General features: G+C 42.5%; 1 protein-coding gene across 2 annotated transcripts in view; it reads right to left on the bottom strand.

Annotated features, from left to right (window-relative positions):
• The window catches only part of LOC140254985 (ubiquitin-conjugating enzyme E2 E3), a 57,019-nt gene extending 39,627 nt beyond the window's left edge, over positions 1-17,392 (bottom strand). Inside the window, exons 1-3 of one of the 2 annotated variants that reach the window (XM_072342193.1) lie at positions 17,258-17,392; positions 15,951-16,153; positions 13,751-13,801 (exon numbers count right to left, since the gene is read on the bottom strand). In XM_072342193.1, the coding sequence (XP_072198294.1) occupies positions 13,751-13,801; positions 15,951-16,144 (245 nt within the window). In that variant the 5' untranslated portion in view covers positions 16,145-16,153; positions 17,258-17,392. Of the gene's footprint in view, positions 1-13,750; positions 13,802-15,950; positions 16,154-16,530; positions 16,828-17,257 lie in introns of those variants that run through there. The other variant, XM_072342191.1, reaches the window with a different exon arrangement.
• Positions 17,393-26,640: the final 9,248 nt, after the last annotated feature.

Raw genomic sequence — 26,640 nt, 5'->3', positions numbered from 1 at the left:
ATTTCAAAACCAATTTTGTCTAACTACTACGTCAGAAGACACTCTTGCGTGAGTGAAAAGTAGGCAGCAGAAGTGTAGAGCACAAGCATCGCACTGCCTGCGCCTCAGATTTCAACAAGGAGAAAGCACACAGAGCAACTCGGAGTTACAAATGGCTGAAGGAACCCCCCAGTAGATGAGAAGCCACATTTTGCCTCCCTGCATGACACAGCCCTGCACTCAGGCTGCCTCCTCAGCAGCCCAGCCCAGAGCTCTGCACTGGGAACAGCGCTGTGCCCACAGCCAAGGCAGCAGGCAGCCAGGAAGCCTGGATCAGGATTCTTGCACAGCCTCTGAGCTGGGTCCTAAGTACAAAGATTTTTCTGTTCGTTATGTATAGCTTAGGAATGTGTGAGGACAGGTGGATTTTGGCTTATGATATCTAGACTAGTAAAGATTCATCTGCCACAGTCTCCAGAAAACAAAACATACACACACAAAACAACACCTTTTTTCTTCAGCATTTTAATACCTTCATTAAGAATCTACCACTGCACAGTCAGATTATGCACAACCTCAGTGCTGTAACACAGATCTGCAGAAAAGCTCAAAGAGTCCTTCAGGCACTTCTTGCAGCACCAGCTCCTCTTCTTTAAAGCACTGTGTAGAGCACAGTGGCAGACCAAATTCAGGAAATCATTTACTCTAGTTTTCATATGACATTTTAAGCAACACACAGAACAATCACACAAAAGACAAATGTGTAATACATAAGAAGTACTCTTTCTCAGTTCCCTCCACCCAGTCAAGAATTATCAGGGTCAAACTGCAGGCCTATTCTTATAGTGCTTGATTGCTTTACAAAAGAAAATGAAGCAATGACAAAAAATTTATGCAATTAATGCAATTCCCATCTCCACTTCCTCCACCTCTGCCCCTATTTTCTCTAATTTCTAATAAGGCACGCCCACTTCATGGGAACTTTGCTCAGCATGCCCTTTATATCTAGGGGAACCATGCAGTGCTCAGCCCCCAATAGTGTTTCAGTATCAACAACTGCTACCAATAACTTGCCTTCTGGCTGATAAGAAATTACTTCATTTCTGCTATTCCCAAGACACACACACACACACACACACAAAAAAAAAAAGCAAACTGCTACTCTGTATTCTTCATAAGAAAAACAGTCAATTGAAATACTTGGGGAAAAACATTATGCTTTTGTAGTACTTGAAAAGTAATTGATCTCTCCGCATATCAATCTATTTAAGGTTAGGTACTGTACATTATCAAATGAATTACTGGATTCTTATTGTCCTGCTTTTGTGATGTCCCTTTTACTTTAGTAACTTTTTTCTTATTTAAGTAACTGGAATTAAGGTGTGTTTGCTGTGGTGAACTTAAGTACACCAGATGAGACGACAACTTTCTGATGCTTCACATAAATAAACAACAGTAAACGAAATTTGGAAAAGGGGCAACGAGATTGCTATTTCAACTCTTCTTAACTATGGGCACCACAGCACTCCGTACTAGAAGAGGAAGCCCTATGGAGCTCAGCAGTACCTGACCATATATAATCTGTATGGATCTTACTTTCCTACAAGGGATCTTCTCCAAGCAAACAAACACATCTGCAGCCACAGGCTGCTCTGCAAACAGGTCAGCACATGAACATCACCCTCTCAGATGTGATTACTGTTTAATCACGCTTGTAGAACTTTAGTTGGTAGACTATTTCCCTCTTTTGGCATAAGAATTCTGTTTAATCAGTCAGACTATGCTTAATATGCAGGAGGTCGCACCGGGTAACTCAGATCATTTAAATTTGCTTCCATGGGAATACAGTGTTTGTTACAGCACTCATTACAAGTAGATTTTAGTCTCTTAAGAATTCTCCTTGCTTTTGCTTTATAGACTAGAAATTAAACCAAATCTCATTTCCTTCCCAAGGCTCTGAAGTTCAAAACTGAACACAGAACTGTTTAGGTGGTATAGTGGGTTTGACTCAAGGGGCCCTTAGATGCCTGCTGAGGGAGGTGCTACTACAGCTGGGATGTCCCACTACAGCTCCTGACCTCTGTGTCACCAGAGTCGGCCCAGGTACACCCCTGCTTAACCGAGAAGAAGTTATGCTTAGCACAATGTGTAACAACTGCACTGCGACACGCAATACCAAACCACCATCCCCATACCAGGCCTGCAGTGCACTCAGTCTAGATTGATGCTGAGGCCCCAGGATAAACAGGCCTAAAGCAGGATAAACGCCAGCTAAAGTGAAAGCCCAGCCTGGGCAGGCACTGCTCAGCAGCCAACTCCTTTGTTTGTTACCAGAGGTGCGAGTGCACGGGGAGGAATCTAGCTGCCCGTTGTTTGCTACAAAAGCTGCTGCTTCTCAGCAATAACTATCATCAACTGAACAGATCTCCTATTGCATAGTTATAATCCATTGTATTGCCTATTTTTTTTTCCCAAACTCACTCTGCACAAAACATTTATGAGTAAATGCTTCACTTAAACTGAAAACAAAAAATAGCTTTCTGCTGCTAGCTCTCCCTACAATAGAAAAGAAAAATTAAATATTTCTGTTTGCTGTTTGTTTTCCATTTAGCCCACAGATCTGACGTACTCATGCTCTACTCACTTACCTGGTCTTCAGTGCTTCTTGTCTAGGCTTGAGATGGAAGCACCAACCCAAGTTAAAACCTAACCTGTCAGGCTGCAGCTCTAAGCTCAGTGAACTACCATGGCATGACCAAGAACCCACCACCTTCCTCAGCACCGTGTCCTGCCAACCAACAACTGTGGCTGGGGTGTGGAGCACAGCTATCTTTGCTGAAGCTCTGATAATCAAGTCAGGCCACTTCTGCTCTAAATGCGCACCATAATTTGCTTGCTGATTCCCAGTGCTTCCACTGGAATGACAGAGAAGGTTTCTGGCAAGGGAGGGAACCACCTCCAAGACAATAGTGTTGTGGATCCTTGAGGCTGGCCTTTAGCTTTGCTGTCTGCTCTTTGCCTTTCTTGGCTAATTTCCCAGTGTCTGCACCCTTCTGCATGCCTCAGAGAGGAACTACTGAAGTTTATAGCAGCATTAACTCATCAGCTGGAAACCTGCCAGGCTGCTTACAGTTTCACTACAATCTTCTGAGCACTGACTCCTGAGGGTGCTTAGAGATAGAATTCACTGCAGACTCTTGGTCAGTTTTCTGATGTACTTGATCTATTCGTTATGCATGTGCACAGATGCATTAGGGCTTGCCTACCTCCTGCCAATTGCTTAGAAGAGAAAAAATGTCCCTTGCTCTTGTTTATCTGTGTTAGAGGTACATACGTGCCTGTGAACAAAACCGGAGAATCCAAGCACACAGCACATAGCATAGCCAAAATTAAGAACTACTGTACAGCAGCACTGTTAATTTCTCATAGGGGTGATACATCTCTGGAGAACACACAACACATACCTAATTTACTTGCAGTTACCAGCATTATGTAACAACTTTCTTTAAAGAAATTAGGATCAGGCCCAAAGTAATAGTAATAATTAAAAAAAGAAAAAACAACAACACAAATAACACAGCAACAATTGCTTTTTTTTTTTTTTTAAATTAACAACAGGACTAGAACTGCATACTACCAGTGACCTCTCAAGTAATTGATGTTACCTCTGTTATTTGAGATGATAGAACCTATATACTTTCACTGGGTGATTATATTAACAACCCCTCATTATTAGAGTTTTTAAGTAAGGGGGGAAAAAAAAAAATCACTTCCTGGGAAGCCTCCCTTTAATATGGTTATTTAAATCCAGTACCATACACTGCCTGGTGAAATTAGTCTTCAAGCAGTCACCCAGTCTACCTCCTGCTCCTACACAGGATCACTTACATCCAACCAGCTCCTGACAATAATTTGTCTAACTACTATTCTTAAAAACCTAGTATCTAGTGATACAGATCCACCTCCTCCTTACATATACTGCTGCTGTCTTCACAGTTCAGAACTCCAAACATCTATTCTAGATCTTCCTTATGGAAATGTAAGTTGCCCTCCATAACCTCCTGACAGGACTAGCAGTAACTGTTGCATTTCCTTAGCAGCAACTTTCTTCTAAACCGAAAGACTATTCTTTCTTTGATCTGTATTCTTTCCAGCTAGCCCATATTGCTTTGCAGTGTAGCGCTTAGAACTGGATGAGATACTCTAGCTGGCCATTACTAGTGCTGTACCGAATGAGATGACTTTATACACCATGCCTGCAAGGCTTCAATATATCCCTCCCACTTTGACTACTGTTCTATTTGTTTCTGTTCTCTGGCCTCATATTGTACATCGCTAGAAGACATATAATACTCAGACCTGTTACACCCTTTCTGAAGAAGCACTCCTGTAAGGTGGAATGATACAAAGATGATAACAGATATTCAAAAGGTTATTTATAAGGAAAAACTCACCGATATGGATGCCTTCACTGGGAAATGCTGAGGAAAACTCCACCAGTGAGCAACCTCCAAGACAGATGCTGCCTTAGTGGTGGTCAGCCCTTAAATGAGGTCTAGAGGAGGTGGATTCAAGTCCACCCCTTCCAGGAGCACAGCTAAATTACTCTCACCTGTGCTCCCACAGCTGACCCAACACTTGCCTCAGCTGATTAATCAGAGGTTCAGGCTGTGAGTACCAATTTCCCATACAACTCCTTATCACAGGATGGTCCTCTACAAGCCCTCTCTAAAAACTCTCCCAACCTGAAAGTGAGCTACTGCTAACTACAGATCTCAGTGGCATTTCATCAAGGCAATCTCTCTCCATTTGTTTCTGAAAGTGATGCTTACATCAGTTAAGTCAATCTTTATCTGAATTTCTAAAAGATCTTGTTCTCCAGTAAGCGCTATAAAATTAAGAACTGTTTCAACCACTGCTCTGAACTTGATAATCATAGAATCATAGAATTATCCAGGTTGGAAAAGACCTTGAAGATCATCAAGTCCAACCGCAGCCTAACCAGTACCCCATCTCTAAGAAAAAACAAAAAAAACAACAACAAAAAAAAAAAACACAAAAAAACCAACCTCTGCTAAATCATATCCCTGAGTACCACATCCAAACGGCTCTTAAACACATCCAGGGATGGCGATTCAACCACCTCCCTGGGGAGCCCATTCCAGTACCTAACCACCCTTTCTGTAAAGAAGTTCTTCCTAATATCCAACCTAAACTTGCCCTGGCGCAACTTGAGGCCATTTCCCCTCGTCCTGTCACTTGTCACTAGTGAGAAGAGACCTGCCCCACTCTCACTGTAAGAACCTTTCAGGTACTGGAAGACGGCAATAAGGTCTCCCCTCAGTCTCCTCTTCCTCATCCATTCCTATATTCCTGTATTCCTATAATAATACAGGGCAATCTCTGCAGGAGGTCACCATAGAAAATTAATCCAAATTAACACAAGCAGGTTAGTGCGTTTATCACTTATGGTTACTGGCTCAAAGCTACTACCAATTTAAAGCCACAATATAGTTCTTGGCTAGTGTGATGGAATGGATGCTCCTGTCCTAGGTGGAAGCAGAATATGCTCGCTCCTGCCTACTTACCCCTTAACTCAGAAACAAGCTTAAGGTGTTTTTCAAGATGCCTGTACTATTTTGTTTCAGAATGTTCCACATACATGCAAATCCTAGTTACACAAGGTGCAGGAAAGCTCCACACATCAATTTCACATGAAGCAGTAAGCCCATTTTAAATAAAAGGTTTAATATCATTTAGCTGATTATCTTCTATTTTCACTTTGTTAATTTGAATTAAAATTAGGTATCCCAAGGCTATAAAAATAAAGATAAAGTCAAGGGAGTGTAACTGATACACACAGATAAATCGATCTGATAGGGAAGTGCTCAGTGTGCTTGGACTGACATATACTCTGCTTGTTACTAACTAAATGACAGGTTAGCAGTGATAAGCAATGCAGAGTTTGAAAACATATATGTATATGGCATTGTATTGGTTATTAATATACAGATGATAGCAAATGTACAGAAAGTATAAGTAAAGGAAAACTCACCAGTGGTGGTGCCTTGGCTGAAGAAGCTGGGGCAGTCCTCACTGGTGAGCAATCTCCAAGAGATACTGCTTCAGTGGGAGTCAGCCCTTAAATGAGGTCTCAGAGGGGATGGAGTCGAGCTCCTCCCCTTCCGGGAGCACAGCTACATCACTCTCACCTGTGCTCCCACAGCTGACCCCATACTTGCCTCAGCTGATTAATCTGAGGTTCAGGCTGTGATTACCAATCTCCCATACAGGCATATTTTAATTAGTTTTATGACAGAGTCTTAGAAGGGCTTTTTTCAGCAAATGGATATTTGAAAAGCAGATTTGTCTTTCAGTCTAAGGACACATTATTGTTTTAACAAATTTTACACTGTAGCAGAAATGCTGAGCCATGGCTTGAAGCAGTGATTGAGCACCTGGTGGGAAGGCAGGGCCAATCCCGGTGAGCTGAGGTGTATGCAACACCCCTGAGCAACCAGAAGGGATGGAGTCAGGATCCACCCCTTCCCAGACCTCATTTAAGGGTTGACAGTGGAGGCAAGAGGGTCTTGTTGGAGATCCCTGTGTACCAAATGCCTTCTGAAGGTAAACTGCTTCTTTCCTTTCTTTCTGTACCCATAGCTGTTGCATTTGAGCAAATCTTCACTTACTGCAGCCTGGGACCTTGCTGCTCTGCTGTCATTGCTGTGCTTTCCATTGTGTTACATGTAAGAGAACTGTTTAAACAGACTGCTCAGTCTCAGGCTTTTCTATTGTTTTGAGACAAAACTAGAAATAATTAGGGCTAGTCTTGTAATACCAGTGGCTGAGTGAAAAGTGTTTGAACTGTTTCTGCAACTCCAGAGTAGACAGATAGCCAAGATTTTTTTCCCTGTTTTTGAGAGTACTGCCAATAAAAACTGGTGAAAGATTTATAAGACCTTTTAACTAACATACAGATGTTTAAAAGCATGTATGACAGAACTGTGGGTGATGTTTACACAAGAGCCCAAGCTGCAAACTTGAGGATATAAGAACTTATTCCTATGAGTGGATACGTGGACTTGTACTGCAAAACCCTGTCTTAACTATGGCGCTCATATTTCTTGTGTGAGAAATTCACTGTGTGGTGATTTGGGGTGAGGGGGAAAAACAAAAACAACTAAAGACCAAAAACTCATCCACGGTTTTGTGCTTGAGTGACTAACATAGGCTGGAAAAAAACACAAGCTTGAGGCAATCTGTCATCCATTCTCAACTGAAAGTGAGTAGTTTAAATATTCTATTCAGGAGTTATACAATCTTCTACTGTTGCATATTTTAATAAAAGCATGTTAAATAACAGAGTGTTCCAGAAAAACTTAACACTTCAATGTTTTACCAAAATGCCTCTCTACATTTATGTCACTCCCCACTCCTCAATCAGCTCGAATAACTACTTGCAAACAAGGTGACAGCCACTCTGTGCATGTAAAGACAGTAGAATAAGGTTGTTACTACAAACGAACTACAAAACACAGACTTCTGATTGCTGTGCTATATTATTATTGCTCCTTGCTAGGCTAAAGTAGGCTAGATCCTTCTTGCAGGGAAGAGGGATAAAAGGAAGAGCATGGAAGAAAGCTCTCAGTAGAAATAACTCTAGATAAATCAAGGTTATCATTAGATAAACATATCTTTAAATTACTGTGAGCCACTGATTTATGTTCTGAGACTAACAACAAAGGAACAGAGCTGGACAATACTAGAAAGCAGTATTTGAATAGCTTGAGAGCTACTTCAAACATGTTCTTACAGGATTTCTGAACCCTCTTAATTGTGTTTTTGCAATTACAACTGCAAAATTCTGTGCAGGAGAGGAAGTGTTAGAAATAATTGTGTGGGTTTGTGTTTTCAGAACCATTCTGCAAACCTCAGCTTTCTTTCCTTGTAGAACGGGTTTATTGTACTTGATAGTGAGCAAGTGCCAGGGCAAGAAAAGTCAGAATAGAAAGCAAAATGCAGCTGTTAGGAGGCACACTTCAAGTCAGGTTTGGGTTCTGTTGTGTTGTTGGGTTTTTTTTGTTGTTTGTTTGTTTTTTGTTTGTTTGGTTTTTTTTTTAGTTTTGCTCATTCAACTTCAGCATGGGCACTTCTGCACATATTCCTAATAAATATCTACCTTAATCAACAGCTTCTTCTGTACTCAACTATTTAGTGTTCACAGTTGTGGTTTCTACTGCAGAGGTGTAAACAAGCCAAACTGACTTTTGGTTTTTTTTTTTTTTTTTTTTTAATGACTTTCAATATTTAGTAATATGATGACATTTACCCAATAAGGAATGAAGGGAATAAATGAGAACTGGGGAGATTGCCAGTGATCAGAAAGTCAGAAGCTTGATTGGAAAAAATGCCACAACAGTACATGTGAAGACCTGGACACACACTTGTGCTGCTGTATTTGACTGCTTTCAGAATATTCTTCTTCCTACCGATTTCAGAAAGGTAGCAAAATGAAAGCCTCTTTGACAAAGGAGAGATGGGAACTTATTACGTTTGAGAGACAAGGGAAGGGATTGACTTATTCATATCCCAGTGTGTTTGATAAAATGCTTCATGTGAACAATGCCTACTCCTGAAGAGAGGGAGGAAAAATCCAGCAGAGTTCATTTGAGTCATCTATTTAAGCTATTTAAGCAATGTGTATGTGTTTTTTTTCCCCTGTGACTAGCACTAGCAGATGAGCCTCCTTCACTTGCTGACTGGAGTTGCCACCTCCAAGGCACAACTGGAGCAAACCACAGCTGTGCAGTAACATCTTCAACAGGCATGACTGTTTGCAGAGTAAACATTTGCCTACAACCTTACTGTAGATAGAGAATGTTAACAAAAAGAACAGATTCTAGCAGCTTACCTGCAGCACCTTCCTTACTAGCATATGGCTGTGGAAAGGTGCTCAACCCAGAGCTACGTCTGCACCACCAGCACAATCATTCATTGCTTCAGACAGCTCAATTGAAAGAGCTTAAATTGCTACTCTGAAGAATACCTACACAATATTGCTTTAAATACATACTGCAGTACTTCCTTGCTGATGGGGTAATAACCACAGTGAGACTGTTACAAACATGTGGATTCACAGGTCCATAACTAGACCAGAGAAAGCATCTGTCTGGGTTTTGCAGGCATTTTTCTTTGTGTCATACATGAGATCGTGGGGTTCAGCTGACAAAACTCTACAGCACAGAATTAGCCCAAGGTGTAGCAGTGATGAAAGGGACAAACACAGTCCTCTGGAAGCACAAGAACCTTACACTAAGACAAAACCCCTACCCATCATATTCCCATGTGCTTAGTACACATACTTTGCAGTGTTATTTTAAAATCAGGAGTTTTAAAATGAGCCACTCGTAAATTATCAATGTGCCTGCCAGCTTAGGAGAAGGTACAGACAGCAAAATCATCAGTGCCACCTTCTGTAGCACAGCTAAAAAAAAAAAAAAAAATAATAATAACAATAAAAAAATTAGTATCTATTAGCATACAAGATTGATAATAGAGATAGTAATCTCTATTAAGAAAAATCTTCTCAGTCGCCTGATCAGGTTTAGGTTCAGATGCTCACTAGCAAGAGGACATAACAGAGCAAGGGAGCCTTTGGGGTGATCTAAGAATCTGTCTTGATAAGAAATCCTATTTCCCAGCAGCAGTGAAGGAGAAAAGCTGCCTTTGACTGGGCCTGTAAGGCGCATGGCTTTGTCTGGCCCTTATAAGCACTTGTTTTCAGATGTCTGATCTTTAATTTAACAAAGAGAAGCGATTAAATGCAACTGACAGACTAGATTGTAAAATGTTCCAATTCTCACACTTGCATGGGAAAGACACGCTATCTTATCTCACTCCTTTCTAAACCACATGAATTAAGCTCTCAGTGGATACACTGATTTCAGTGTTTGCTTTCATTTCCTCCAAAGTTTACACCAAACTGAATTTGCTGTAGAACTGAATGTAAACTACAAAGTACATGGCATAGATGTTACTAATTTTTTTAGTATTGGGTTGACCTTCAAAAACTTTCTCATCAAGTTGAACAACAATTATATTTGGAGTATAAAGGAGGAGGATCAAGGAAAGGCAATGAGATGCATCTTTTTGCTATTGTGGATCAGCAGAGCAGCCAAGAGCTACTAATAGAAACTGCTCTAAATCATGGCACCCCTGGGAATGGCCTCTCTCGTGTCAACCCTAAAAGCCAGGAAGCACCTGGAGGGTGGGAGCCCTGCTGTGCCCTGCAGCCTCCAAGCTGCCCAGGTCAGCACAGCAGCCTCAGATCTAACCTCAGCTCTGGTGTGCTGACCTCATCTCTGAACAGTTCTACACCATGAACTGAGAACAGCCATTCCAGATATGTCAAACCTATTTAAGAGCATTTCTGCAGTGCAGGTTTACCTTGCATTATGTGCAAGACCTTTGCAGCATTTTTCTGAGAATGTACAACAGTGGTTTTTGGCACACTCCCGTACCTTGAAGCCTGTAAAAGCACTTGGCAGTGGTTTGAAATTGAGCTGCCTAGGAGCAATAGGGCCAAGACCTTTTTAGCTGTGCTTTATGCTATTAAAAGCACAAAAGAAATTAAATACAGCACACTGCATCAAGTAGTAGAGCTTTGAGTTAAGCCAGCAAAAGCAAGAAAAAACAGGATTTGATACCTGTGTCCTCAACCTGCCTATTTGCCCTGGTGTTACAGCTGGACAGTAACTGACTCATTTCAGGCCGTTCTATGAGATGGGAGTAAACATGAGGTGAAAGCAGTACTTGATTTCTTTCCCATCATATTTACTTGACTTAAGATCAATCTAATTTCATTGTTTTTTTGTTTTTTTTTTTTGGTGCTCTGTCTTTCTTGAAAATCATCATGTGACCCAAAAGAATGTAGGATATTACTGTACGCTAAAGTACACAGCTAACAGCATTAAGATTTTTTGGGGTGATATCCTCTAGGATGCAGTATGTGTTGTATTTGTGAGTGGTAAACAACATGACTTTTCTAACATTTCATTGCCCAATTAACTGAACAGAATCATAAAGTATACTGTTGAGATAAGTAAGCAAAAAAAATGCTTTTTAGACATTTTTAACATGCCTGCCATTCTGCTACCCCATTGCCTAAAACAGAACTTAATGTGCAGCCCAGGCCTCCTCAGCACACCCAAGAACAGGGCTCTCCTGGGGCTCAGGCATTTTTACAAAACAGCTGTTAGAGTAATAGCTGTGAGTCTGGGAAATTTCTCTGCTGAAGAGATGTACACATCTACACATTTGAGTGAGAATCGCAGCACAACCAGTTAGTGCCATTTGTAAGCTGCTAAACCAACCTCAGGTCCTTCTCGTGGAAGTGTGTTAGGGAGCAACTTGCTGGCAGGTGAGCTGCAGCAGCAGCACTTACCACAACACAGGAGAGTGCATCTAATCAAATTAGCACATACTGTTTGCATGTGCATTATTGTATTTTAAAAATGCTGTGTTTTCTTAGTTACTTACATAAGTGGGCAACCAGAAGGATTTCTGTTATCTGAGAGCATCACTTCATTACTGTGAACCCTGTGACTGGTAAGGGCCAAATCTAGGACTGGGGGGATGCAACCTGGAATGAAGAAATCTCTTTGGGAGAACTTGAGACACAAGCAGCTTGTCATTTTTAAAGCACATGTGAATAGGCTCGAGCTTTGCAGGCTTTTAAATGCGTTATTTTACATTTTATTTACTTTTACATGTATGATAAATGTATTAAGTAACATAAAGCAACATTCTGCTGCTTGTTGCATGTAAATCAATGAAGTGCAGGTGCCTACTGTATCAATTTGTTGCCTAATCTGCACTACTGTATCCTATACAAAAAGTATGCTATAAGCCTTCTGCTTCAGCTGCATTTACCTCCCTATGCCAGAAAGGCTCCTCCTGAAAAGGAACTTGCAGTGTCATAATAACCTTTTGCGCAATCAAATTCTGTTCAAACTGCTCATCCTGAACACCCAGAATTTCTGTTAAAGCTGTCAATGCCTCTTTCTAAGTATTTTTTATATTTGCAGGAAGTAAAAACACAATCATCATACTGTTGCTTTTGATTAAAGGGTGAATTCCTCTACAAAAATGCCTATAGGAAAAGAAGCACTGACTTACTGTCAAAAATAATCACGTTCTCCCTTGCACTATGTAGGAGAGAAGCCTGAATAATTTTAGAGACTTTGGGGGTGGGGGTTCATCATTTTCAATGGCATTCCTGGGTATCTAGTAGTACAGTTCACAAGGATTCACTGCAGTGTTCTTGTGCTATTACCAGAGGAGTGTGCTTTCCCAAGGAGCTGAAGATCAAATATTACTGGAAAGCATGAGAGGGGTGGGGGGGTTTCTCTTTCTGAAAGCCAAGTTGCAGCTTGCTGTACCTGAAACTGCTCCACTAGTATTTTCAGTATCTATAAGGCAAGGCGTTAGTGTTTTATTCCCTTCAGAAATTCTCTCTCCTATGGTGCCCCATCGAGGAGGGGTTAGGGGGGTGGTTTAAGTCTAGAATACACAACAAAGATAGGACTGGATCACAGTTACAGGACAGTTATTAAATAGTTTACAAACTAAAAGCAAACAAAAGCAGACCATTTTCTCTCTGTCTACAGAGCTTGCCCCTGTGAAGAGGGAGAACCCCCGACCTCACAGGCAGATACATCAGACAGCCTGGAGGTGATCCACAGCACAGCTCTCAAGGTGAGACACCTTTACCACAGATTCAATAAACACAGCTTGGTAAGTCCCTGCCTCTCCAGGCCTACTAAGATAATGAAAGCAACTCGCATCTTACCAAATTCATGAGACTTGCACCAACCTTTCAAACAATTCCAAATGCCCAACAATTCTCACGCAGAAACAGAAAGCACTTCCAATGTTTTTTATCATGTCCACTGCTTGCTGTTACAAACAAGCTGTTAATCTGAAGAAATCTTACAGTCAGAAAGCACACTGAGACGCATCAAATGAAACAACACTATTTAAATGTGATTTAGCACAAGTCTGATTGCTGGATGCTCACAGCTAATGAGAATTTTATGCATCTTTTAAACAAAAGTAAAACATGTTAAAGATTTCAAGAAATAAGCCAGCTATGTTACTATTTAACTTCCCTACAGATCAGTGCTCCAGTTACCTTTCCTTTATCTAAGGCTGTATCACTCAGAGTTCCAAGCTCACAATTTTCTAAAAACCAACAGGAGTGTCTCCCAAGCTGGAAACTTCCTTAAAAACATTCTTTACCAAGAGACTGCAGCCCTGACTGACAGGCACATAAATGCGACGGCAACACTTCTTATCTAACTGTTAAGCAACACGCTGAGAGAAAGCATATAAAAATCACATTCAGTTCTTTACTTTTGCTTCAGAATCAAGTGGTGACTCTAAACTGGCACTTAAAAGACAGTTCAACCTACGTGCAAACATCACGTCGCAAGCTTCAGTGTATTTTGAAGTTCACATAATCAACGTTTCACAAAGGCAGTGACCAGCTACATAAAACAAACTGTATACATTTCTCTATGTACATCAACCACTAATGACTATCCCTACAGCATGCAGACGAAATATCAGATGCTCCCTTTGCTTGTTCAACCCGCTGCACACGATTGTTGTCTAATAGTCACCAGCTGTAAACATGAACTTTCCCATTTATTAGCCTGAGAACGTTAATCTCCTAGCACTGTCCACGATTTAAGAAGCTGTTACATACCTGCAGTTAGGAGGAGGATCAAGAGTTATTTCAGCTAGCTCCTTCTGGATTCTGTTGGTGAAATGAGAACAGACACAAAGCATTTGAGATAGTCTATAGAATAAATCAGGGAATTACACTGCCCTCTACCACCATGCAGTTAAATGCAAGATTGGCTTTGCCTTCAGTAATGCTAACATGGCTGCTTCCTCTTTGTTCTCAGAGGTATAACCCAAATCCCACAGCTGAGAAACTTTGCAGCTTTTTTCCTGCTCGATCCTGTGTATAAACAGAACGCTCACAGCCGAGTTCGGTAGGAATCTCCCACAAGTACTCGGAACAGTAACTCTTTTTCAGATCTGAGCACATTTTGCCAGAGAGATTTTCTTTTCAAGCTAATATGCAAATGAGCCGGGGGGAGGGGGGGCCGTACAAGCACATTTGACAATGACTTTAAACCAGCACTACAGAACTGTGATCGAGGCTGAAGAAGCGAGCCGTGCTGTCAGCAAATGTATTCTTTTGGCAATATTCTACCTCCTGCTTTGCAGGGTGTTTAAAAAGTAGGTCTGCAGATCTGCCTGGCTGCATCTGACACTGGAATTATCTCTGCATCAACTTTGCTCCTCTCCACACCTTCTGCTGCCTTTCTTCCCCCAGCCTTACAGGAGCCGTATTTACATGATAAAAAGCAACATAATAACCTGAAATATTCTATGTTTAGCTTGACATCGTAGCAACCACTCCCAAGATGTTACAGTCCAGAAAAGCAACACTGAAAATTTTCTGTAAATCTTATTATTTATTCATATATATATATAGGAGGTGTAACTTTTAAAGATTCAAGGCAATTTCCTCTTTTAAATGTCAAAACAAACAAACAAACAAAACCGCACAAGAAAACCCACACGAGCAAGACTGCTTTTTTATGCATATAGCAAGTGTAGAGCATGAGCTGACAGGGACTGCCCCAAAAGCCCATGCACCATTTCCATTAAGCCCAACCATGCTACTGAGCTACTGGAGATGTATGGAACCGGACTCACCATGATTAACCAAAGCAAAGGTAAGAGGAGAAAACTCAGTGGTGAGCCTCTACACGATGTACTTCATGCATTAAAAAGAACAGAAAGCCTAACAATAAATTACAAAGTCTACTCTGTTTCCAGAACTTTTCCTTCTGCAGCCAAGTCCTATTCCAAAGGGTTTCTTTAACAAACTCAGAAGTCATCAGTCACCCAGTCGCATTCTGCAATAATTCTGAGACATTGCAAAATGTATTTACTGAGTTTAAGTACAGTGCAAAGTTACTAAAACGTTCCTCAAAGTCTGAGCTACTGTATTGGGGCTGGATAAGCAAAACTCGAGGCTAATGCGGCTATTGCATAGCTCCTCTTGCTACAGTGTATTTGTAAATGTTTGTAAAGAAAGGGAACTCCAGGGAAAAGACTGAAAGTTGTGTTTCATCTCAGAAGACAACTGGGATTGAGGGAATTAAAGTTTGCTTTATTTCACACAGCTGAACTTACAGAAAATAATTAGCACGCATGTCTTGAGAGCTGGACTGCCAGTAACCTTGTGTGTAAACAAAAACACAGCAGATAAAACTAGACAAGGTTTCTTGAGATTTTGATACTTAGAGGCTACACTTGAAGAACCCTGTGGCTGGAATCCACAGATCCCATGAGAGATGATTTGCCTGACTTTCTCCAGAAAGCACCGCAGGACAGAACTGTGACTTTAAGGTGCACAGGGCTCTACCGCAATCGTAAGGCCTGCAGAAGCCACGGGGCTTTTGTGACTTCTGTAATTAAAGAGTACTGCTTGTCATTGCACTGCAGCCTGCATTGAAATACACCAGAAAGATCCACCCTACACCAACAAGGTATGTAAACCTGTCTCTGCAAACCAGACACCTGAAGCTGATGCTTTCTCACTCATTTTTACAAATACGAGAGGCACACAGGTGCCCCCTGACCAGCCTGAGAGTTACCAAGCTTTCCAACAACTCCAAAGAAACACGGCCAGCCCGCGTATTAGTGCCCCAGAGGATTTGGACTGGTGAAGGTCCATCCCAGCAAACCAGCACGCTACAGAATTTTGTACTGTGCTATTTCCCATGTGGCTTTAAAGCAATCCCTCTGCCTTGGGAAGTGCAGTGCAACACTGCGAGTCCACACACAGTGCAAAACCGCTACAGGACGCCGGATGCCACAAGTACCTTTTAGCACTAGTAGATAGCTTAGCAGTAGTTTTGCTGGAGAGTTTGGTGTTCTTCTTCTGTTGGGTGGCAGAGGGTTTCCTTTCCTCCTGCTCCTCAGGTTCAGGTGCCGGAGGGTCCCTCTGGTCAGCATCTGAGCTGCCACTGCTGGTACTGGGGCTCTCATCATCCGACCTCTGCCTGTCACTGGACATCGTGGGGAACTTGTGGGGAAGGAGGAGAAGAGGCAGTTACTACAGCACGCAGGTCACCCCTTGCCGTCCTGAGCTCTGAAGAACACTTTGGTTGTCGACAACTCTATTTCATGGAGAAACCCACCAGGATCCTCTTCTTTGTCTCATCCGCCAGGGCTGCAACTTGACAGCCACACCACAACATTTACACTTCGGAAAACACCGGCATTTCCCATTTTTAAACCCACTCGCATTTTTGTCATGCTTCAAACAATATGCCAATTGTCGGCTTGGTTCTGAGGCACAGACAGATTGAGCAGGGCACTTAGGAAACGCGCATTAATAACTTATGACACATTGTAAATAACAGACCTCCCTGGGAATGTTTTTTAAGGAGTCACCGATACCCTGTAAATATTTACACTGGAATGGAGCGTTTTATTGGGTCCAAACGCCAGATCCCCCCTCAACCCCTCTCTCGGAGGAGCTCCATTGCCAATGAGACTCGGGCTGCTATCAGACCGAAGCATACACTTGCTCTGTGCATTTAAAGGGCTGGGCGGGGGGGGGGGGGGGGGGAGTTGGGGGGGAGGGAGAACGCGGGTTGTTTTTTTTTTAAAGGAAAACCCCCGCGGAACCCGCAGAAGATGCGTCGGGAGCAACTCGGGAAGCGGCAGCCCCACTGCCCGCCGGCAGATCCGCATTGGGCCCCCGCAGGGCCGCCGGGGGGGAGGCAGCCCGCAGCCGCCCGCACCTTCCGCGTTGCCCTCTCGCCCCCCCGCCCCGCTCCGACATGGTGGCGGCGGGGGGAGGGGGCTGCCCGGTGGCCGGGAGCCGCGGTGGGGCCGGGGACGGCCGCGCTTTGTGGGGAGAGCCCGGCGCGACGCGGCAGGCGGCGGCTCGGCTCGGCCGGCCCCGCTCTGCTCGGCTCGGCCCCGCTCGGCGCCGCGCGTGTGTGTGCACCAAGTGAGGCGTGAACTCGGCCGGCCCCGCGCCCCCGGCCGCCGGCAGGCAGCGAGCGCCGAAAACAAGAACAAAGCTCCTCGGCGGCCCCCCCGCTCCTCCCCGCCTCCCCCCACCGCGCTCGCCCAGCCGCCGCCGCCGCCGCAGCCGCCTCGCCCGCCTCTCGCTTACCTTCGCCGGCGTCCTGTCCCGCTGCTGGGTCGGAGGGGCGGGATGGCGGGGGGCCGGGCCGGGCCCGCGGCGCCCGAGGAGGGGACGGAGACGGCCGGGGGGCTCTACGGCGGCGGCGGCGGCTCTGTGGCCGGGCGGTGTGGAACATTGAGAGCCGGAGCAGGGGGGGACGGGGGGAGGCGCGGTGCGGCCCCGCGGCCGGCGGGTGGCGCTGGCGGGCCCCGCTCTGCGGCGCGGGCTCCCGCGGCGGGCCGGGGGGCCGGGGCGGGGGGCGGCGGGCGCGCGCCGCCGGGGGCGGGGGAGAAGGTACGGGGCCGGGGGGGGGGAGACCGACGGCCCCCGCCCGCCGCCGCTCTGCCGGCCTGCTGCCGGCGGGGCTGCCGAGAACAGGGGAGGGGAGAGCAGAGGGGGCGCTCGCTCCCGCCTGGCGGCCAGCAGAGCGCGCCCCCCTCCGGGCTGGGGTGCGCGCAGGCGCTCTCCCGCCGCGGCCGAGGGCGCGCGTGCTCCGGGCCGGGCAAGGACAAAGCGGCGGCGCGCGCGCCGGGGGGAGCGGGTGGCCCTCGACGGCTGCCCTGCGCGGCGTGGCACGGCACGGTCCTGCCCAGCTCCTGATCGTGGGCACCGCCGTCGTCCTCAGCAGTTCGGTGCCCTCCGCCGGCTGTCCCGGCTGCACCTCCGCCGCCCGCGGGGTCTGCCAGCGGTGGTGGGGCCGTTCCAGCCGCATCGCTGCAGCCGCCTCGTGCTCCGCTCCTCGCGCCACGCGTCCAAGCGAGGGCCGGCGCTGTGTGCGGGAACCGATCATGGTGGTTTATTCCAAATTAGAAACAGAATTAGGAGTCGCACCGTAAGCATCTACGTGCCGAGTTCTGACTGTTATCACAGAGGGAAGGGGGTAGTCTGTATCGGTGGCAATAGGTGCCACGGGAAGGCAGTGTAGGATGGAGGTTGAATTTCTTTCCAGGCCCATCACAGCCGCACCCGAGGAGCTGTGTTCAGTGTGCAGTGAGAGCCATCCACCAATTAGAGTAATGTGAATATTCCAAAGTGATCTTGGAGCAATAAAACCCACCTGTAAAAGAAGCGTTAACTATTTGCGACCTGTGCTGCAGATTACAGGCTTCAGCAGAGGGGAAATGAGCAATGCGGGTTGAGTTCTGTTTTAGAAATGGACACAAAACCGCTGTCCAGCAGCTGGGCTCCACCTCAGCACTGTGCACCTCGAGGGCTTTCACAGTCCAAGGGCTTCAAGCCTCTCTGCTTAAGTTTTGCAGGATTGAGAGGCCACAAGGTGCATTCTGTAGGAGCTGAATGGTGTGTCGGGGGGTCTGTTCTCCGGGTAGCTGGAATTAGCTCAGCTGAACAGTATGCTGAAGGTTTGGTGGGTGAGCTGAGTGAAATGGTGGGGAGGAATACCGGAGGTTTGTTTGTTAAAGCGGGCTATAGAGAATTCCCAGATCACCTCTACAAGCGATTTGCCCCTGAGGTATGCTGTAGAATATTCTTAGCATAAACAGTATCTGGCATGATGAGCAATCTGGGCATAATTAGTAAAAGGGAAGTGTGGCAATATCAAAAATCTATTAGTCAGCAGTAAAACCATTTCTTTTCCCTATTGATGCTCAAAATGGGGCTGGCTGGTACTTTGAGGGTCAGGACTAAGTGTTTATTTTGTTTCGGGTGATAATCAATGCAGCTGTCAAAAAAGAAAAACAAAAAAGCATCTACAGAATGAATGTAAGTAGGTTGGTCAAGGGCTGCTGGCCACATCAGCTGTTACATGTTGTGGCTTCTGTGGCTTTTAGGAGAAAAAAATGAAAATAAAGCCCATTTAACAGAGGCTAATTGAAAGCCAGCCTGGATTTCATTATTTATTTTTTTTCTCTCCAGTCTATTGTACCTTATTAAAACTGTTCTACTACAGGAACTTGTGGATACAACAGGTGTTTATCTGAATGAATATGCATTTGTTTGACATCAAGGCTCAAAGCATGACACTATCCTCTTACAGGGCTGTATGTTATCTTGTCAACTGTAGAAAAAGTAATGCAGTTGGAAGCAGAGAAACTTCTGATTTCAATAGCTATAGGAACAAAGCTCCATATCATGATCTCTGTGACTTTTTGTGTTCCTTGTGATTTGACATTGGTGTAATTTTAACTGATACATCTATCAGTTAAAGGAAACTGTTTTTGTTTTTGTTTTTCTGCTAGTTTCTTGAGTACTTAAACTGTGAAAGTTCACCTAGTAGGGTGAAGTGCAGAGCCCTACTAGGCTGAGCTTTCCTAACCCTTCCTACTTTCAGACTTGTCTGGATGGTCCTGGGCACTTAGAAATGTGTGAGGCTTTCATTTTTTCTTTCCCCTCAGATGCCCTGTAGGTTTTGTTTGTTTGTTTGTTTTTCCCCAGCACAAGCATTGGTAGTTCCTTAAGAAGCCCAGTATCTCTTAAATACGTCCTGATCCCTATTCTATCAGAGCACAGGTGTGAAGTTGCTGTCAGCGTGCAGAGGTTTAACAGCTGCTTTGGGCTGCGCAGGGATCTGAAAATATTTTACTGCATTTAGGAAGAATTCACATTTCAGTCTCCTCCATCAGATGCAAAATGCTTTGATAGCAAACAACTCAATGCCTGGCACTGGAACTAGGGTGAAGGCATTTTCCACTTCTCACAAGTAAACTATGAGAGATGAGAAAATCATTGCTTGATCTCCTTGCCCCTGCAATTTTAAGGGTGTACAGATGGTAAAATAAAGCCAGCATACATTTTTTGTGATTAAGAGCAGATCAATTGAAAATACTACTTAATGTTTACAGTCATATACTCCATCTTCTTTATCACAAAATCATTGTTTCCTGACAGTAAATATATTTCCAACAAGCAATGCATCTTTCTATCCTGTGCATGTTCCCATACTAAGCTGTGTTGTTAAAGTACATGTTAGAGCTCTACTGTGGTGCTACAGCTGAATGTGCACAAACTGTGGAGCATGGAAATGAAATAAAGATTTATTTTTTTTTTTAAGTCTCTGTGATGTGTCAAAATTTGGATTGTGTTTTTGCTATTAATTACTTCCATAGTAGCAACTACTGACCCTTCTGTGATAGAAATCGTGTGATAACCAGTCTATGTTTTCCCCAGATAATTTACAACTTTTTCAGGTAGAGGTAGTAAAATAGCTTATAATAAAGTAAAACCTTGTGCCAGGAAGAGATGTATCAACTTGCAGAATGGAGCACAGGAAGCCTGTCACAAAGACAGTAATTACAGCTCATCCTGTGGTGCCTTAAAATTAAAATCACTACAATAAATAGGATTATTTTATATTGTGATGCTATGGGTTTATTTGGGGTTATGAATGAAAAGTAAACCCCTAAAGAACAATCTTCTTGGTATGTTTCAATTCATTTCGATCATCAATAATCTACAAAAAACAACAACAAAAAAAGTCAAAGGTCAAGTAAGCATGGCAGCAGGCAGGATCCAACTGTTAGGAAACCACTTCTCTTTCTCTCTGTCAGCCTGTGTTTAGCCCATCTGTTGGCTTTGTGTTGCCATCTTCCGAATCGTGGCACAAGAATGTGGTGGAGGAAGGATGGAAAAGGAGGGAGGGAGGGAGAGTGGAAAAAATGAAGGCAGAAGCCAGAATCCTGCTGTGCTTCAGTTTTTCCTCTTTGAAGAATGGCTTTTTGGAAGCTCTCTTGTAGTTCAGCAATAGTCTTGAGACTGCTGTAATGCTGACTGCCACAAGGCCTAGAATTTGGGACACTTAAAAGGAGTTTTTGGAGTATATTTTCTTTCTCTGTGTCCTTACACACTTGAATAATGCCATGAGGAAAAGAATATGACCAGCTGTATTTTAGCACAAGAATTAGGTTACCTATCTTAAATCCATAGAAAATCTTTATGCTAGTTAATCTTCATCATAACCCACCGAATAGCTAGCAAGTTTTCCTGCATGGTATGCACTGCAATTGGCAAATTTTTTTTTATACACAAAGTGGCCAGTTGGACTAGGTTTTAATGAGTAGATTAGCATTAAGCACTTAAAAAACATATCAGGTAAATGGGTGTTTCTGAAGCACAAATATCTTGATTTCAGTTTTCCCATGAAGTCCCTGTATTCTGTTGTGTAAATTCTCTGTGTCGACTATTGATGCAAGAAAAGATCATAATGGCCCCTTTGGAGTTTCTGAAATCATTTGTATTAATCCAGTGTCTGTGCATGTCAAATGATAATCAGTACTTAAAAAAAAAAATACATACCTTTTATTTTTGCCAGCAGCTTGTATTAAAATGTTTTCAACGTATAGAGTTATTGTTTTCTTGGAAAGCTGTGAGAAAAAGGAAGAAGGTTAAAAAAGATAAAATCCAGGTGGAATTAATGTGTAAACTGGACAATAATAATTTGCACTTCATAAGGGTGTTTTTGTCTTTGCAAGTAGACATCATTTCAGTGAATGTTTGTCTGCAAACAATATCATGAAGAAATTTTTATTTCCTTGATATTTTGATTTTAAAAAGCCTTGGTGTACTTAAACTGATAGTTTCAGCTTGCTTTAACACAGGCTCAGTTTTTAGTACAGTACTGTGACTGCAGTAGAGTAAGATGCAAATGCTGTCAGACTTTTATGTGTAACTAAGTGTGTGAGCAATGTATCTACAAGCCACTTCGTTAACTCCAGAAAATTATTTCTGAGTGTATATTCAACTGAGTAATGTGTAAATTGTAAGTCGGGGAGAATTTAGCTGTATAAATACAACCCTGGCAACCAGCATTCTCAGATAACGTTGTCTGAGAATCTGCCCCTGTTCTGCAGAAGGGCCATAGTAAAACGATGCTATAATTTCACTGTGTGATATTCTCTTGCAAAAGTTGTAGCTGTTGTAGCAAACAATGCTGAAGGCCTCATAAAGTTCTAATTTCCCCATTATAGAGATATTCCACCCCTAAACTATCTTAGATTAAATTATCTCTAACTATATACACAGGCATAGATATTAATGCTATCTACAGACTACTCAGATTGGAGACATTTGGCTTCATAAAACCTTTGGCTCCAAAAGACCAGCCTGTGCTGTGTGAGTGAAAGCAGAAAGTTAATAGGCTGGTAGTAATATAGCTAATATCCTCTTTCATGCCAGCCAGAAGAAGGCAAGATAATTACAAAGTCAAGCTCACTGACCGAGTTGAGGTCAGAAAGAAACATACACATGAAGCAGGGCATTATTCATAAGCTGATTGATAGTTGCTTTTTTTTTTTTCCTTCCCTCTCTCTTTTATTTCACTAAAAAAAAAAAAAAAAAAAAAAAAAAAAAAAAAAAAAGTGACTAAATTGGTTGATTCTGAGGGGGTTGATAAAAATAAAAGCATCCCAGAGAGCTCCTTCAGTCAGGCTAATATAATTCCCTCAGAGCGGGCACGTAAATGATTTTCTGCCACTTTTAGGGCTGGTGACAATTGGCACAACCAGCTTTGTCTGGCTTACCTGTCCAGCAGTCTGACACACTTGCCCCCAACAGGCTCTTCCAATTCTTGTTTTGCCATCTCATCAAAGAGGAAGGGACTGGTCAGCATTTTAGAAAATGCAATTCCCAGGGAGCAGTCACTGCCCTTTGCGATGAGTCACAGAGCCTTATATCTGCCTGCTTAGAAATTCTTTAACACTTCTGAACACACCCTATTTATATCATATGGCCCATGTGTAGTTCCCATCATCTGGTCTGCAATGGATAAAAAGCCAGCTTGCCTGATTACTTGTTGTGCAATAATGAAGCAATGTCTTTTAAAACCCCTTCAGATCAGGATTACTAAAGAGTCCAATAGAATAGCATTATGGCATCTTGTTTTTTGTCTGGGAGTGTTACTGTTTGCACTTACCACTCCCTTTCTACTCTGGAAGCAAAAAAAGATCAAGCAGAGAACAAGGATGTTCTCCATGCTTCTACCAAATGCAGTTATCCCTCAAGTGGGCAGTTATACCTCAAGTGGCTGTTCTCTCAGAGACCCATAGCATCATTTCCTTGCCATGGTTCATGTACACGCCAACAGACTTAGTGCTGTGTGTTTTCCAGGGCAGTCATTCCACCTGCTTGTGAAGCCCTCCTTTATAATGCAATGTGACTAGTACTTACAGTGTTTAATAAATATGGAAATGAACACACTCTATCTGCTCAGGTAGGGGAGTTGTATACCTGCACTTCTGTATCACTGGGCATGCTGTTCATAAGGAAGCTGCAGTGCAGAAGGGCAGCAGCTTTAGGTTCAAGTTTGAAATACAATTAGCGCACCCAAAGTGTTTCAGCATTTCCAATCTGACTGAAGCTAAAATGATGCTCCTGTGTTTTGAGAAACAGTAGTGAGAAGAACTAGGAAAAGTGAACTTACCTTGTGACACCTCAGCTAGCATTTGTTTACCTGTAGCGCTGCCAATTCATCCTTAAATTTAGAACAGTCATTTTTCACTTTCTCTTTACTGTGTTCTCACTAATATTTTGTGTGAATATTAATATACAGTGTCTTGAGGAGTGCTTTCTGGTTAAATAAAAACAGAGGTGACCATACTATGCCAGGAGAAATCAGAATGTGAAGCTAACTTCAAAACCACAGAAAAAAATATGCCAGTGAAGCTGCTTCCACACATCTAACATCAAACGATTTTTTACTTTGTACTGTATCCATGATCTTGAAAGACATTAAAAAAAAAAAAGCCTCAGGGGTATTCTAATTCCTAAGTTACCTAACGTTGTTTTAATTAATTTGCTAAATGGAGATCATCATTCCAGAGGAATGCTTATTTTTGTCCCTGTTTCAACTGTCTGCAAAGATGAATTTTTGGCCTTTGCTGTCAATTGTGATTTTAAATAGTAAAGCTAATAGACTGTGTTAATCCTACTAATGATAAAAGGAAATTTTGTTTAGGAAACCTAGCCAATGAAATGAAATTCATCTAATTTAGATATAGATATTTAAGGTGAAGTGACTAAATCCCAGTGTTTAACTCCCAGTATGTAAGCAAGTAGCTAGATTGTTTTAGGAAAAACAAAAACAAACAAACAAACAACAACAAAAAACAGCTAGTAGCTCCCACCAATACTTCACCTATGGTATCTAGTAACATTCAATAAAGTACCATATCAGAGTGTCAGAGATCTATACTATCTCAGCATCAAACCAAGGAGAAAGTAGACAGAAAACCAGAGTGTTTCTGGTAGTCTGAATTGATTAAAGCATATCTATTTAATAGCGGACATTTTACAGTGTGCATTTTATGTCTCCAGAGTACATTCTTTTCCTATTTAATTATCTTTCTCAATCTTAACTTTGAAATAGTATGGTGCTAATGCAATTCTAACTGAAATGCTTGTGTGATACATCCTTCCTTCATTGAAGAAATACAGTGACATTAAGATTCATTTTATCAGATTAATAGCTACTAAACTTTGATAGTCTGGATAAATGACTCAAAATGTGTAGGTTTCTGAAGCAAACAAAAGCCTGTGTAATAACACATTATTTTTCATTTTGTGTTTTTTCTAAATTATTTTTTATTAGCAAGGAAGCAGCAAAGTACACTCCAAGATTTCTTTCAGAGTATCCTACCCTACAGAAAAGAGGCTTTAAAGTGCAAATGATCTTGCTCTTCACATTGTCTCTGAGCATTTAATATGCCATTGATGGGGTCACTGAAGATATCAGTGATATCAAATAAGCATGTTTTGTATGAATAATGTCCATTAGAATAAGAAAAGCTTCTGTGTTAAGATTTGTGGCTAGCAGTTGATAAGTCATATTGCTACAAAAAAAAAAAAAAAAAAAAGCATGAAACAAGTTGGAGAGCACCTATCTTCCCTTCCATAACATTTGGGTGTATCTCATTTAACATTGTATTCCACTGTATTTTGTTGCAAAAAAAACAAAACAAAAAAAAACCCTACAGAGATGGAAAAAATACACCATCCTCTTGAATAGTTATATGTGAATTGATTATATCTGTTTCTTTTCGTACTGTACTGACAGAAAACTCATGATGTTGAGTGCAAGATCAAGAACTGCTGACTTTTGACTTCTGTGCTGATCTTCTCTGCCCTGACCTGTGCTAAGAAAACCAGATCAGATGATGCCAGGAAGCCAAACTCAGTCCACCGTTTTGTTTGAAAAGGAAAGGAGATATATTATACTTACTATTCAGCCACAAATGGTAAAATGGCAGCAATATCATTTGAATGCAACTGCCATCAAGCCAGCTGTCAGTTCTTCACACAAGAGAGAGTTCCCAAATTGATGCTTACAGATTTTACACACAGACTGCACTCAGACATGCCCAGATTATCTTTCCAGTCAGTTACATGATTATTATTTGGGTAACCAGCTTGGCATGTGTTGGTCACATCAAAAAGTCAATTTTAAACTTAGGAGTGGCCTGAAATACAGAGTTGCTCACCTGCTCTGGTGTGTCTGCTCTTCAAACTGAGAATCTTTCTGCTCAGGTGCTTTAAAACCTCCCTGAGGAGACATTGATCTGGTTATTGTTGTTTTTTTGGATGGTTTTTAATTTCCTCTTATAATATGGCCTCTCTTGCATTTTTCCACCAGTCCATGCTAATAGATATACTTCACTTTTTTAGAGGTACTGCATCTACCTTCTTTTCTTATTGTCATTGTCAGATATATCAGGAATAAAGCACACTGGAACATAGTCTGGAGGTATTATAATACTTGCAGATAAACTCTGTCACTGACACTTTCACAGTACAAAAAGCCATCTCTGTGTTATCTTGGGGTAGATTAATTCCTAACATAAGGCTGAAAATAGCATACTGTGGAGGAAGAACTGTACTCTCAAGAAACTGGAGTATACTTTACAGAACACTCCAGTGATCTTTGGCAGGTGGTCTTGCAGCCAGCACAGGCCTTAGTATCCTGCAAAGATGCCAGCAAATTCCCTAGAAACACAGAATTAAACTGATGCTTGCTTGTAATTTTGGATGGTGTCTTTGTTGCGGGATGCTTCAGGCTCTGGCAAAGGAGCTGAGACATTGCTAGGACCATATTTGAAAAAGCAAGACTGTTTTGTTTAGTACTTTGCTCAAAAGTTGGACCATATGTCCTAATATTTCTACAAACAACAGGTTTTCCAAGTAACAAATATTTTCCCATCAATCAACAGAAAGATTTCCATTCTAACTTCAGGTACGTCTGCTCACTAATAGTTACTGTGCTGACTGGGATCGAAGGGATTTGTTTCCTTCTTTAGGTTGACCGTCCACAAAATTTGGGTCAATTTCTGAATATCATTATTAAATCTAAAAGCTTTGTTTTTCAAGTTACTACCTAGAGCAGCTCTTTTTCAGACAATATTCTTTCCTGCCATCTACTTTACTTT

The sequence above is a fragment of the Excalfactoria chinensis genome, chromosome 7 (assembly GCF_039878825.1).
Source record: "Excalfactoria chinensis isolate bCotChi1 chromosome 7, bCotChi1.hap2, whole genome shotgun sequence".
Lineage (NCBI taxonomy): Eukaryota > Metazoa > Chordata > Aves > Galliformes > Phasianidae > Excalfactoria > Excalfactoria chinensis.
The sequence above is the reverse complement of the archived record's forward strand: the minus strand, read 5'-3'. Positions and strand labels throughout refer to the sequence as shown.